Below are 12,818 nucleotides of genomic sequence, written 5' to 3' on the forward strand. Positions count from 1 at the left end.
ACAACCGTTAGAGTTGAATCACTGTGATATGAGAAAACAGGATGGATCAGCAACATTGTAGTTACTCCACAATACTAACCGAAATGACAGAGTTAAAATATGTACGCCAATATTCCAAAACATCCATCCTGTTTGCAGTTAGGCACTAAAGTAAAACTGCAACAAAAAAAAAGTCAAAGAAATCTACTTTGTCCTTGAATACAAAGCCCTCTATTTGGGGCAAATCCAACACATCACTGATTACCACTCTTCATTTTTTTCAAGCGTGGTGGTGGCTGCATCATGTTAGGGTATGCTTGCTATCAGCAAGGACTACAGAGTTCTTTTTTAGGGTGAAAATAAACAATGGAGCTAAGCACAGGCAAAATCCTAGAAAACTTGGTTCTGTCTGCTTTCCAAAAGACAGACAAATTCACCTTTCAGCAGGACAATAACCTAAAACACAAGGCGAAATAGTTGCTTGCCAAGACTACATTAAATGTTCCTGAGTGGCCTAGTTACAGTTTGGACTTAAATCAGCTTGAAAATCTATGGCAAGACTCGAAAATGACTATCTAGCAACGATCAACAACCAACTTGACAGAATTGTCCGATTCTGACCAACTTGACATATTGAAGAATTGTAAAAGAATAATGTGAACATGTTGTACAAACCAGATGTGCGAAGCTCTTAGAGACTTACCCAGAAATACTCACAGTTGTAGGTGATTTTAACATGTATTGACTTGGGTGTGAATACTTATGTAAATTATATATATTTAATTTTAAATAAATGTGCAAACATTTCAAAAACATGTTTTCACTTTGTCATTATGGGGTATTGTGTGTAGATGGGTGAGATGTTTTTATTTGTATTAATCTATTTTATATTCAGGCTGTAACATGGAATAAGTCTAGGTGTATGAATACTTTCTGAAGGCACTGTACCTACATCTTACTCAGATGTCTTGCATCTTTGACAAATATGAAAGTGTTATAATTGAAAGATACGTGTTATTTACTGAGCATCAATTGCATTTATGTTATTTGTCAATATTAATTATCTTAAAAAGATCAATTCAAATATTTCCTGTTTATTGTAGGGCTGGAAAATCTGTATTTAATTATTATTTTTTTTGGCCCTCATTATACACATTTTTGTGGAAATAATGACATAGTTCAAATGGTATTTATGTGTCATAAAAACCACCACAATGATTATGGTAACACACATTACGTACTTGATTGTGACCTCAGGTAAAGATAACTACAATGTTTTTGGAAGTTAACCCGGCGACAGTAAGACCCGGTGGAAACCTCAGACGCCTCTCTGTATACTTGCCTTTCCAGTACACTTGCATTACGGTAGCGAAGCGGGCTGGTGGCTGTGAATAATATGCATTTAGGACCAATTTCATTCACTACGTTACCCAGTCCTTCAAATAGTATTGTAACTGATGTTTATATTCTTCCATACGGATTCGTTTTGGAAGGTTTCAAACTCGCTTTTCTTCAAGCCACTGTAACTGAGTCAAGCATTGAATCGCAGCAGGGGAGAAGAGCTGTCAATATATTTTAATCCGTCTGGCTAGCTGGTGATGCGTAAAGTCACTATACCCTCGTCCAGAGCAGGGGCATCCCCAGCTCCAGACTACTGGATAGATGGATCGAAGAAGGAGACCCTGGCTGACTACTATGAGTTGGAGTCCGAATTGGGACGGTGAGCATATCTCTGTACGGGTACTGTACTCAGGGTTCTTATGTTTGTCTGCTAGTGTTTTATGGTCTAATCTATAGTCCTAAAAATGTATTGGGCTACTTAGTAAACATGTGATGGAAGGATATAGTAAATGGTATTGCATCTAATGCATTACCTCTATTTTGCTGTTTTCAATGGAAACATAATCTACACACGGACTCTCCCTCCCTCTCACACACACACATACACATACACACCGGAGAAAGAGAGTGCAGTGGGTTACCACAATTTCCTGCTTATCCCCTGATGCTTTGGCTAAATGAAACTATTATTCTACAGCAACAATCTAGCAATGCATGTAATTGTCATCTAAAGGATTGGCAAATAGTTGTCAAAGTTATTAAAGGTACAGTTGAAGTTGGAAGTTTACATACACCTTAGCAAATACATTTAAACTCAGTTTTTCACAATTTCTGACATTTAATCCTAGTAAAAATTCTGTCTTAGGTCAGTTAGGATCACCACTTTATTTTAAGAATATGGGTCAGAAGTTTACATACACTCAATTAGTATTTGGTAGCATTGCCTTTAAATTGTTTAACTATGGTCAAATGTTTTGGGTAGCCTTCCACAAGCTTCCACAATAAATTGGGTGAATTTTGGCCCATTCCTCCTGACAGCTAGTGTAACTGAGTAGGCCTCCTTGCTCACACATGCTTTTTCAGTTCTGCCCACAAATTGTCTATAGAATTGAGGTCAGGGCCTTGTGATGGCCACTCCAATACCTTGACTTTGTTGTCCTCAAGCCATTTTGCCTCAACTTCGGAAGTATGCTTGGGGTCAATGTCCATTTGGAAGACCCATTTGCGACCAAGCTTAACTTCATGACTGATGTCTTGAGATGTTGCTTCAATATATCTACATAATTTTCCATCCTCATGATGCCATCTATTTTGTGATGCCACCCCAACAACATGTTGCCACCCCCGTGCTTCGTGGTTGGGATGGTGTTCTTCGGCTTGCACGCCCTTTTCCTTCAAACATAACGATGGTCATTATGGCCAAACAGTTCTATTTTTGTTTCATCAGACCAGAGGACATTTCTCCAAAAACTGTCTTTTGTGGTCCCCATAAACTGGCTTTTTTTATGGCGGTTTTGGAGCAGTGGCCTTTCAGGTTATGTCGATATTGGACTCGTTTTACTGTTACTGTTGATATAGATACTTTTGTACCTGTTTCCTCCAGCATCTTCACAAGGTCCTTTGCTGTTGTTCTTGGATTTATGTGCACTTTTCCCACCAAAGTACATTAATCTCTAGGGGACAGAATGTGTCTCCTTCCTGAGCAGTATGAATGCTGCGTGGTCCCATGGTGTTTATACTTACTTGTACAGATGCATGTGATACCTTCAGGCATTTGGAAATTGCCCCCAATGATGAACCAGACTTGTGGAAGTCTGCACTTTTTTTCTGTCTTGACTGATTTGTTTTGATTTTCCCATAATATCAAGTCTCTTTACACTGAGTTTGAAATACATCAAATTGACCCAAATGATGTTGATTAGTCTATCAGAAGCTTCTAAAGCCATTACATTATTTTCTGGAATTTTCCAAGCTGTTTAAAGCCACACTTATTTTTATTTTACCAGGCAAGTCAGTTAAGAACACATTCTTATTTTCAATGACGGCCTAGGAACAGTGGGTTGACTGCCTGTTCAGGGGCAGAATGACAGATTTGTACCTTGTCAGCTCGGGGATTTGAACTAGTCCAACACTCTAACCACTAGGCTATCCTGCCGCCCGTTTGTACACCTCTGACCCACTGGAGTTGTGATACAGTGAATTATAAGTTAAATAATCTGACTGTAAACATTTGCTGGAAAAATTACTTGTGTCATGCACAAAGTAGATGTCCTAATGTCCTAACCGACTTGCCAAAACTATAACAAGAAATTTGTGGAGTGGTTGAATAACAAGTTTTAATGACTCCAACCTAAGTTTTTTTCAAATTTCAAATTTTATTTTATTTTATATAGCCCCTCGTACATCAGCTGATATCTCAAAGTGCTGTACAGAAACCCAGCCTAAAACCCCAAACAGCAAGCAATGCAGGTGTAGAAGCACGGTGGCTAGGAAAAACTCCCTAGTGTATGTAAACTTCCGACTTCAACTGTATGTAATGTTTATACAGTGTCTTCAGAAAGTATTCACACCCCTTGACTTTTTCCAGATGTTATTGTATTAGTGGGAATTTAAAATGTATTACCCCATAATGTCAACGTGGAATTATGATTTTAGACATTTGTACAAATGAATAAAAAATGAGAAGAGAGTGAATAAGTATTCAAGCCCTTTGTTATGGCAAGCCTAAATCTGTTCAGGAGTAAACGTGTACTAAACAAGTCACATAAGTTGCATGGACTCACTCTGTGTGCAATAATAGTGTTTAAAAATATTTTTCAATGACTACCTCGTCTCTGTACACCAAACATACAATGATCTGTAAGGTCCCTCAGTCGAGCAGTGAATTTCAAACACAGATTTAACCACAATGACCAGGGAGGTTTTCCAATGCCTCACAAAGAAGGGCACCTATTGGTAGATGGTTTTAAAAAAGCAGACATTGACTATCCCTTTGAACATGGGGAATAATAATAATAATAATAATAATATATGCCATTTAGCAGACGCTTTTATCCAAAGCGACTTACAGTCATGTGTGCATACATTCTACGTATGGGTGGTCCCGGGGATCGAACCCACCACCCTGGCGTTACAAGCGCCATGCTCTACCAACTGAGCTACAGATTACACTTTGGATGGTGTATCGATACACCCAGTCACTACAAAGACACAGGCATCCATCCTATCCCCGTTGCCAGAGAGGAAGGAAACTGGTCTGGGATTTCACCATTAGGCCTCTGGTGATAGAGTGAAAAGAATGAAGCCTGTACAGAATAACAATATTCCAAAACTTGCATCCTGTTTGCAATAAGGCACTAAAGTAAAAATATGGCAAAGAAATTAACTTTATGTCCTGATTACAAATAGTTATGTTTGAGGCAAATCCAACACATCAGTAAGTACCACTCTTCAAATTTTCAAACATAGTGGTGGTTGCATCATGTTATGCGTGTTATTGTCATTTGCGAGGACTAGGGTGTTTTCTGGGATAAAAAGAAATGGAAAAGAGCTATGTACAGGCAAAATGCTAGAGGAAAACTTGGTTCTGTCTGCTTTCCAACAGACACTGAGACAATAACAAAATGCACCTTTCAGCAGGATGAGGAAGAGCTCAGTTTGTTGTTTTGGAAAGTTTTGAAAGTTTCTTGAAAAGTTTTTTAGTTGCTAACCTTTTTGAGTTTGGATCCCGCGATGCGCTTGGCATCAGTTTCTGGGACTGCTACTATCTGTCCCGTGATCCTGCCAACCAAGGCTGGGTCTTAGGAGTGTGTTTTGCGTAGCAGCTAGCCTAGCTGCTAGCTAGCAGCCTATCAAGCTAGCAGGGTTTTCTTCAGGGCTCGTACGCAGCCTGCGAACCGATTAGCCTTTGTAGCTGGGACCACGGATTGTCCCGGGCTTGTGGCTGTCTAGACCCCTGCTGTTTGTTGTTGTATGGAACTGCGAAGGGTAACAGAGTAGCCTACATTGCTAACATGACAAAGACCAAAGCCGGTGGGAGTACCGTTGAGGACAGTGTTGTCTGTCTATCACAGGTGAAGGATATTTTAAGCTAACCTGAAGAACAGTTTGCAGTTCTCACTGGGTCAGCTCGGTGAGTTTAAACAGGAGGACGACAAGATGACAGCAATCTGCAAGTCATTGAGAGAGGACCTTAGTTCTGTATGTGAATCCATGATAACAATGATAGAGAAATCTGATCATCTCGAGGGACAATCAAGGCGAAAAACATGGTTGTGGACGGAATTGCAGAGTTTCCACATGAGACCTGGATGGAGTCTGAGGATAAAGTGAGGGAAATGATCTTGGAGAAACTGAAGATGGATCACAGGAAGATTGTGATGGAGCGCGCCCTCAGAACTGGAAAACCCACCACAGGGCCCAGGTGATAGGCCCAGGGCAGTTCAAGGACAAGGTAGCTGTTCTGGACAGGAAATAACTTATCCCAGCCTGGAAGGGATGAGAGAGCCAAGCATATGGGTTTTTAGCTTCAAGCCCGCAGCACACACACCAACTGATTTAATGGACTTCTGAATGTATATATTTTTTTCTTGCTATGTTTTCTCTTTTCCATGTTATGTCTATCTCTGATAAGCTACCCAGGAAAGGGTAGCCCATATTAATATATGTATCCTTAAAAATAAGGTTCACGCAATCAATAACTTACTAACATCAGATAACATGATCAATTTCTGAGACTCACTTAGATAATTCATTTGATCTGACTGGTTGACTTACTGCAAGTGGAGAAATTATGTGATTAAACTCAACAAAAAGAAGAATAAACTGTATTATGAAGCCAAGATCAATGACTTTTCTGTGCAGTCTTTAACCTGGCTTTTCAACCTCTGCCATATTGTGGATTCAGGCTATCTATCTAATAGAACGTAGAGGGTTTTCTTTAATGGAAGCTTCTCTAATGTCAAACATGTAAAGTGTGGTGTACCGCAGGGCAGCTCTCTAGGCCCACTACTCTTTTCTATTTTTACCAATGACCTGCCATTGGCATTAAACAAAGCATGTGTGTCCATGTATGCTAATGATTCAACCATATACACATCAGCAACCACAGCTAATGAAGTCAATGAAACCCTTAACAAAGAGTAGCAGTCTGTTTTGGAATGAGTGGCCAGTAATAAACTAAAACTAAGAGCATTGTATTTGGTACAAATCATTCCCTAAGTTCTAGACCTCATATGAATCTGGTAATGAATGGTGTTGCTGTTGCACAAGTTGAGGAGACTAAATTACTTCATATCATAGATTGTAAATGGTCACGGTCAAAACCTATAGATTCAAGGGTTTTAAAGATAGAGAGAGGTCTGTCCGTAATAAAGAGATGCTCTGCTTATTTGACATCACATTCCACAAAGCAAGTCCTGCAGGCTATAGTTTTGTCTTATCTTGATTATTGTCCAGTTGTGTGGTCAAGTGCTGCAAGGAAAGACCTAGTTAAGCTGCAGCTGGCCCAGAACAGAGTGGCACATCTAGCTCTTCATTGTAATTAGAGGGCTTATATAAATACTATGCATGGCAGTCTCTCTTGGCTAAGAGGTGAGGGGAGACTGACTGCATCACTTATTTTTATAAAAAAATGAATGTGTTGAAAATCCCAATTTCTTTGCATAGTCAACTTACACACAGCTCTGACACACACACCCACCAGACATGCCACCAGGGGTCTTTTCACAGTCCCCAAATCTAGAACAATTTCAAGAAAGTGTACAGGATTATATAGAGCCATTATTGCATGAAACTCCCTTCCATCTCATGTCGCTTAAATGAACAGCAAACCTGGTTAAAAAAAAACAGATAAAGCAACACCTCACAATGCCTCTCCCATATTTGACCTAGATAGTTTGTGTGTATGCATTGATATGTAGGCTACGTGTGCCTTTTTAAAAATTGATGTAGAGCTGTCCTTGAGCTGTTCTTGTCTATACATGTTCTGTATTATGTCATATTTGATGTTTTGTGTGGACCCCAGGAAGAGTAGCTTCTGCTTTCGCAACAGCTAATGGGGATCCTAATAAAATACAAAATACCAAACCTAGAACACTAGGCCAAATACACACTGGGGTTGCTTACCAAGACGACATTTAATGTTCCTGGGCCTAGTGTCAGCTTTGACTTAAATCAGCTTGGGAAACGATGGAAAGACTTGCCAATGGCTGTCTAGCAATGATCAACAACTGACAGAGCTTAAAGAATCTTTTCAAGAATAATGTGGAAATATTGTACAATCCAGGTGTGTAAAACGCTTTGAGATTTACCCCGAAAGACACCCAGCTGTAATAGCTGCCAAAGGTGATTCTAACACATATTGACTCAGGGGATTGAATACTTATGTAATCAAGATAAGTTTTATTTTTCTTAAATGTTTTACAAATGTTATAATTTTCCTTCCACTTTGACATTAGAGTATTTTGTCTAGATCGTTGACAATTTATTTTTATTTTTATCCCACTTTGTAATGTAGAGAAAGTCAAGGTGTGTGAATACTTCCTGAAGGCACTGTATATATATATACTGTCCATTTCCATTTTTATTATACCGATAATTGTTATTTATGACCATGGTCCATTTGGAAAATCTTTAACTTCATAGCACTTTGCTGTAGAACTGTCAACACTTTCAAAGCATGAACAATAGATACAAATAATTCCCTCGTCACTTTTGCTCGTGAGTCATAGTGGCCAAATTAACATATTGTCCTCATTTGAGATACTCTGTGGATTTCATAAGAGCAATGTGGATGTCACCTACTACCGAAACAGTCTCTAGACAATGACACTGTGAGACACCAGCAACAGCACATGTTTATGATTTCATAGCAGATTATAACAGATACATTTTGGTGGTCTGGTGACAGCATATATTGAGAGTATGTGGATTGGTGCATGTGATATTTTATTTGCTTTTGTTTACCCCTAACCTTCGGAGAGAGGGTGAGATATAGAAACATACAATAGGGCAGGCTGTGTTTCAATGAAGTACATTCAATATTATCATATAGTATCGTAACATGAGGTGTGCTGCTTGAGGTTTAGGACTACAGTCTAAACCAAAAGGTGCATTATTGATCATTCCCTTGCACTGCATAATATGTCTCTGTCTCTGCTGCAGGATCTATACGAGCCCCATTCCGTATTCATAATGAATTGTATTATACAAGGCAGTCTGATAGCATCTGGACAACAGCTGTGCTTAAGGATCTGCCACTGAGCCCTAATCATGGATATGGAATAGAGAGGGAGGGAATCTAATGCATAGGATCAGGGGAAATTAGAGCCATCTATAGAAGACCCATATGGAGCTGCTGCTGCTTCCCATGCTGTCGAAATGGGATGAAGCCGTCCTGCTGTCTGTTGTGAGCAGAGAGATGGTGCCCTGTGGAGTTAGAATTCATTAATGTTGGTAATTAATTTATCTGACAGGAAATAGGTGATATAGGGCTATATTTTAACAAACCTAATGCAATGGTAAATTTAAGCGCTGGCAGTAGCGCTATAGATTTGGGGAGTGTCAGAAATATTTTTAGCTATTTTCACAATCAGAATTATCGGCCTAGTTGCTGGCAGCACGAAAGGGCTGAGCTTTGACGAATGAACAAGTTGTGGGTGTGTCGAGGCTTGGCCCCCTCACTGGCCAATCTGAAAGTGCTTCATGGCTAAATATATGGTTCCTTTACGGTCTTTTATGTATTGCCTTGGAATCAACTCCATTTCCAATGTTAGTCCTTTATAGTTTGTTAAACAGCTTACAGAAACAAAATAAAACATTGTAGACTATCTTTGCTGAATATGTTAATTTGAACATGTCTTCAATAGCACTCACACTGATATAGGGGCTAGCGCTACTGTAAATTACAATGGACATGCCAAACTATGTCAATAAGCAAGATTATTTTATTCAAATTCTTAACAAAAAAACTATTTTAAATAGGCTGTCTAAATACACTTACAGGTACCATCATTTCTTCCTGTGGGCATATACAATTCAATATGTTTTACAGACATCCAAACTTTTCACAGTTGCTGAACAAAGATCCAATAGAAAGGGAGAATGTCCACTCACCGTTATACTGCTCCCAAATATGTTTTATATACAAATTGGAACCATCTTACAGATCGCATTCACACTTCTCTAGAAGTTGCATTGCATGCGTGCCACAGACATTCTCACCATAAAACCAGAACAGTGAAAGATTCGAATAAGTTTGGTTTTAATCATATGAAACAAAAAACAAGCTGTTTGTTTTTTCAACAACAATAAATACATGTAAAATGTAATGACAAAATCGTCAGCACAAAAAAAGATACATGCATTGCTGTTGAACCAGCCTTCGGTATAGTAGGCCTAGGGTAAGGGTAGCCTACTGTAAAACTGTTACAGGAAAATAACTTCTAAATACAAGGTTCACCGATATTCACCGAGGTTCTCATCTTTCCTTTCATGGTGGCATGAACACATGTAGGGGGTTTTAAGCACCTCCAACGCATTGTAATGAACACCAGGGGAGACAGAGAGCTGGTTTCAAGCACCTCCAACGCATTGTAATGAACACCAGGGGGAGACAGAGAGCTGGTTTTAAGCACCTCCAACGCATTGTAATGAACACCAGGGGAGACAGAGAGCTGGTTTTAAGCACCTCCAACGCATTGTAATGAACACCAGGGGAGACAGAGAGCTGGTTTTAAGCACCTCCAACGCATTGTAATGAACACCAGGGGAGACAGAGAGCTGGTTTCAAGCACCTCCAACGCATTGTAATGAACACCAGGGGAGACAGAGAGCTGGTTTCAAGCACCTCCAACGCATTGTAATGAACACCAGGGGAGACAGAGAGCTGGTTTCAAGCACCTCCAACGCATTGTAATGAACACCAGGGGAGACAGAGAGCTGGTTTCAAGCACCTCCAACGCATTGTAATGAACACCAGGGGAGACAGAGAGCTGGTTTCAAGCACCTCCAACGCATTGTAATGAACACCAGGGAGACAGAGAGCTGGTTTCAAGCACCTCCAACGCATTGTAATGAACACCAGGGGAGACAGAGAGCTGGTTTCAAGCACCTCCAACGCATTGTAATGAACACCAGGGAGACAGAGAGCTGGTTTCAAGCACCTCCAACGCATTGTAATGAACACCAGGGGAGACAGAGAGCTGGTTTCAAGCACCTCCAACGCATTGTAATGAACACCAGGGGAGACAGAGAGCTGGTTTTAAGCACCTCCGCATTGTAATGAACACCAGGGGAGACAGAGAGCTGGTTTCAAGCACCTCCAACGCATTGTAATGAACACCAGGGGAGACAGAGAGCTGGTTTTAAGCACCTCCAACGCATTGTAATGAACACCAGGGGAGACAGAGAGCTGGTTTCAAGCACCTCCAACGCATTGTAATGAACACCAGGGGAGACAGAGAGCTGGTTTCAAGCACCTCCAACGCATTGTAATGAACACCAGGGGAGACAGAGAGCTGGTTTCAAGCACCTCCAACGCATTGTAATGAACACCAGGGGAGACAGAGAGCTGGTTTCAAGCGCAGGGTGCAGCAGGTGTTTATTTGCAAAGGACCACAGGGGCAGGCAGAAGGTCATACACAGGGGTCCAAAAGGGTAACAGTACAGGCAAGGAAAAGGCTAGTAACGTAGTCCGGGAGATCAGGCAATAGGTAGAGAACAGGAAATCTGATAGGCTAAAGGTGTCGTTAGTGAGGCAGGCAAAAACTATCATACATTGGAGGAGTAATTCACAGGAAACCCAGCACTCAAAGCAATGTGTCACAAAACAAACAATACCTCACAGTGATGAGGTGCAAAGAACTGAACTAAATAGTGTGTGATAATGACATTCAGGTGTGTGAACAGGTGATTAGAATTCAGGTGATTGGGATCTGGAGAGTGAGCTGCGTTCAGTGGATCTACATGATTGAGGGTGTGAGTTGGAAGCAGATGTTACAAGCATTGCTAAAATAATGTAGGCCTGCCTACAATACATAGAGTACAATACATAAATGTCAGCTCACTGTTTTAATCCTCTCAAACTTGATATTTTAATAATGCTTTGGTGATTAAGATTTATTTCCAAGTGGTCTCAGGAGCCAAACCCTTTATTGACGGTCTTGACTCGCCTACTTGATTACATTGGGCAGGACAAAAAGAAAACATACTTAATTGAGAGTAGAGGAGACTATGCTTGGTTTTTAATCAAATAAAATGAAATGGGGAAGAAGCATGAGTGTTTTATGTTTATAAATACGAAATATACAGGCCCCATATCACATATTGTTCCATGCGCATATGGGCAGTGTGCGTCACGGCTGAATAGGCTGTTTCCACTGTCAAAATTCATGCCATAACCAACTATGTTACTGCTAAAACCAGCTTTTGGTTGTTCTTAAATATCCCTATAAGCGCTGCCTGAAAATAGCACTTTGGATCATGTTTTTAAGGACACGCCTCAAATATTTCCACACCCCTGTAAATTGCCAAACCTGGCGTTAGGGCTGGAAAATGCTGGTGCACTAGTTTTTACATTTTTATTTAACCTTTATTTAACTAGGCAAGTCAGTTAATAACAAATTCTTATTTACAATGACGACCTACCAAAAGGCAAAAGGCTTCCTGCGGGGACAGAGGCTGGGATTAAAAATACATATAAATACAAATATAGGACAAAACACACATCACGGCAAGAGAGACCTAAGACAACAACATAGCATGGCAGCAACAACACAGCATGGTAGCAACACAAAATGGCAGCAGCACAACATGGTAGTAGCATAAAACAGGATGCAAACATTATTGGGCACAGACAACAGCACACAGGTGAAAAAGATAGAGACAACAATATATCACGCAAAGCAGCCACAACTGTCAATAAGAGTGTTCATGATTGAGTCTTTGAATGAAGAGATTGAGATAAAACTGTCCAGTTTGAGTGTTTGTTGCAGCTCGTCGCTAGCTGCAGCGGACTGAAAAGACGAGCGACCCAGGGATGTATGTGCTTTGAAGACCAGAATGTGACTGGCAGAACGGGTGTTGTATGTGGAGGATGAAGGCTGCAGAAGATATCTCAGATAGGGGGGAGTGAGGCCTAAGAAGGTATTATAAACAAGCATCAACCAATGGGTCTTGCGACGGGTATACATAGATGACCAGTTTACAGAAGAGTATAGAGTGCAGTAATGTGATGTGTCCTATAAGGAGCATTGGTGGAAAATCTGATGGACGAATGGTAAAGAACATCTAGCCGTTCGAGAGCACCCTTACCTACCGATCTATAAAGTATGTCTCCGTAATCTAGCATGGGTAGGATGGTCATCTGAATCAGGGTAAGTTTGGCAGCTGGGGTGAAAGAGGAGCGATTACGATAGAGGAAACCAAGTCTAGATTTCACTTTAGCTTGCAGCTTTGATATGTGTTGAGAGACGGACAGTGTACCGTCTTGCCATACT

The 12,818-nt window shown here is 40.5% G+C and overlaps 1 protein-coding gene across 3 annotated transcripts in view; it reads left to right on the forward strand.

Annotated features, from left to right (window-relative positions):
- The first annotated feature begins 1,306 nt into the window (after window positions 1–1,306).
- Window positions 1,307–12,818, forward strand: part of LOC124000352 (calcium/calmodulin-dependent protein kinase type IV-like) — a 30,056-nt gene continuing 18,544 nt past the window's right edge. Inside the window, exon 1 of one of the 3 annotated variants that reach the window (XM_046306650.1) lies at window positions 1,307–1,699. In XM_046306650.1, coding sequence (XP_046162606.1) covers window positions 1,578–1,699 — 122 coding nt within the window. In that variant the 5' untranslated portion in view covers window positions 1,307–1,577. The remainder of the gene's footprint in view (window positions 1,700–12,818) is intronic. The other 2 variants (XM_046306651.1, XM_046306649.1) reach the window with 2 other exon arrangements.

Source organism: Oncorhynchus gorbuscha, linkage group LG16 (assembly GCF_021184085.1).
Source record: "Oncorhynchus gorbuscha isolate QuinsamMale2020 ecotype Even-year linkage group LG16, OgorEven_v1.0, whole genome shotgun sequence".
NCBI classification, from domain to species: Eukaryota; Metazoa; Chordata; class Actinopteri; order Salmoniformes; family Salmonidae; genus Oncorhynchus; species Oncorhynchus gorbuscha.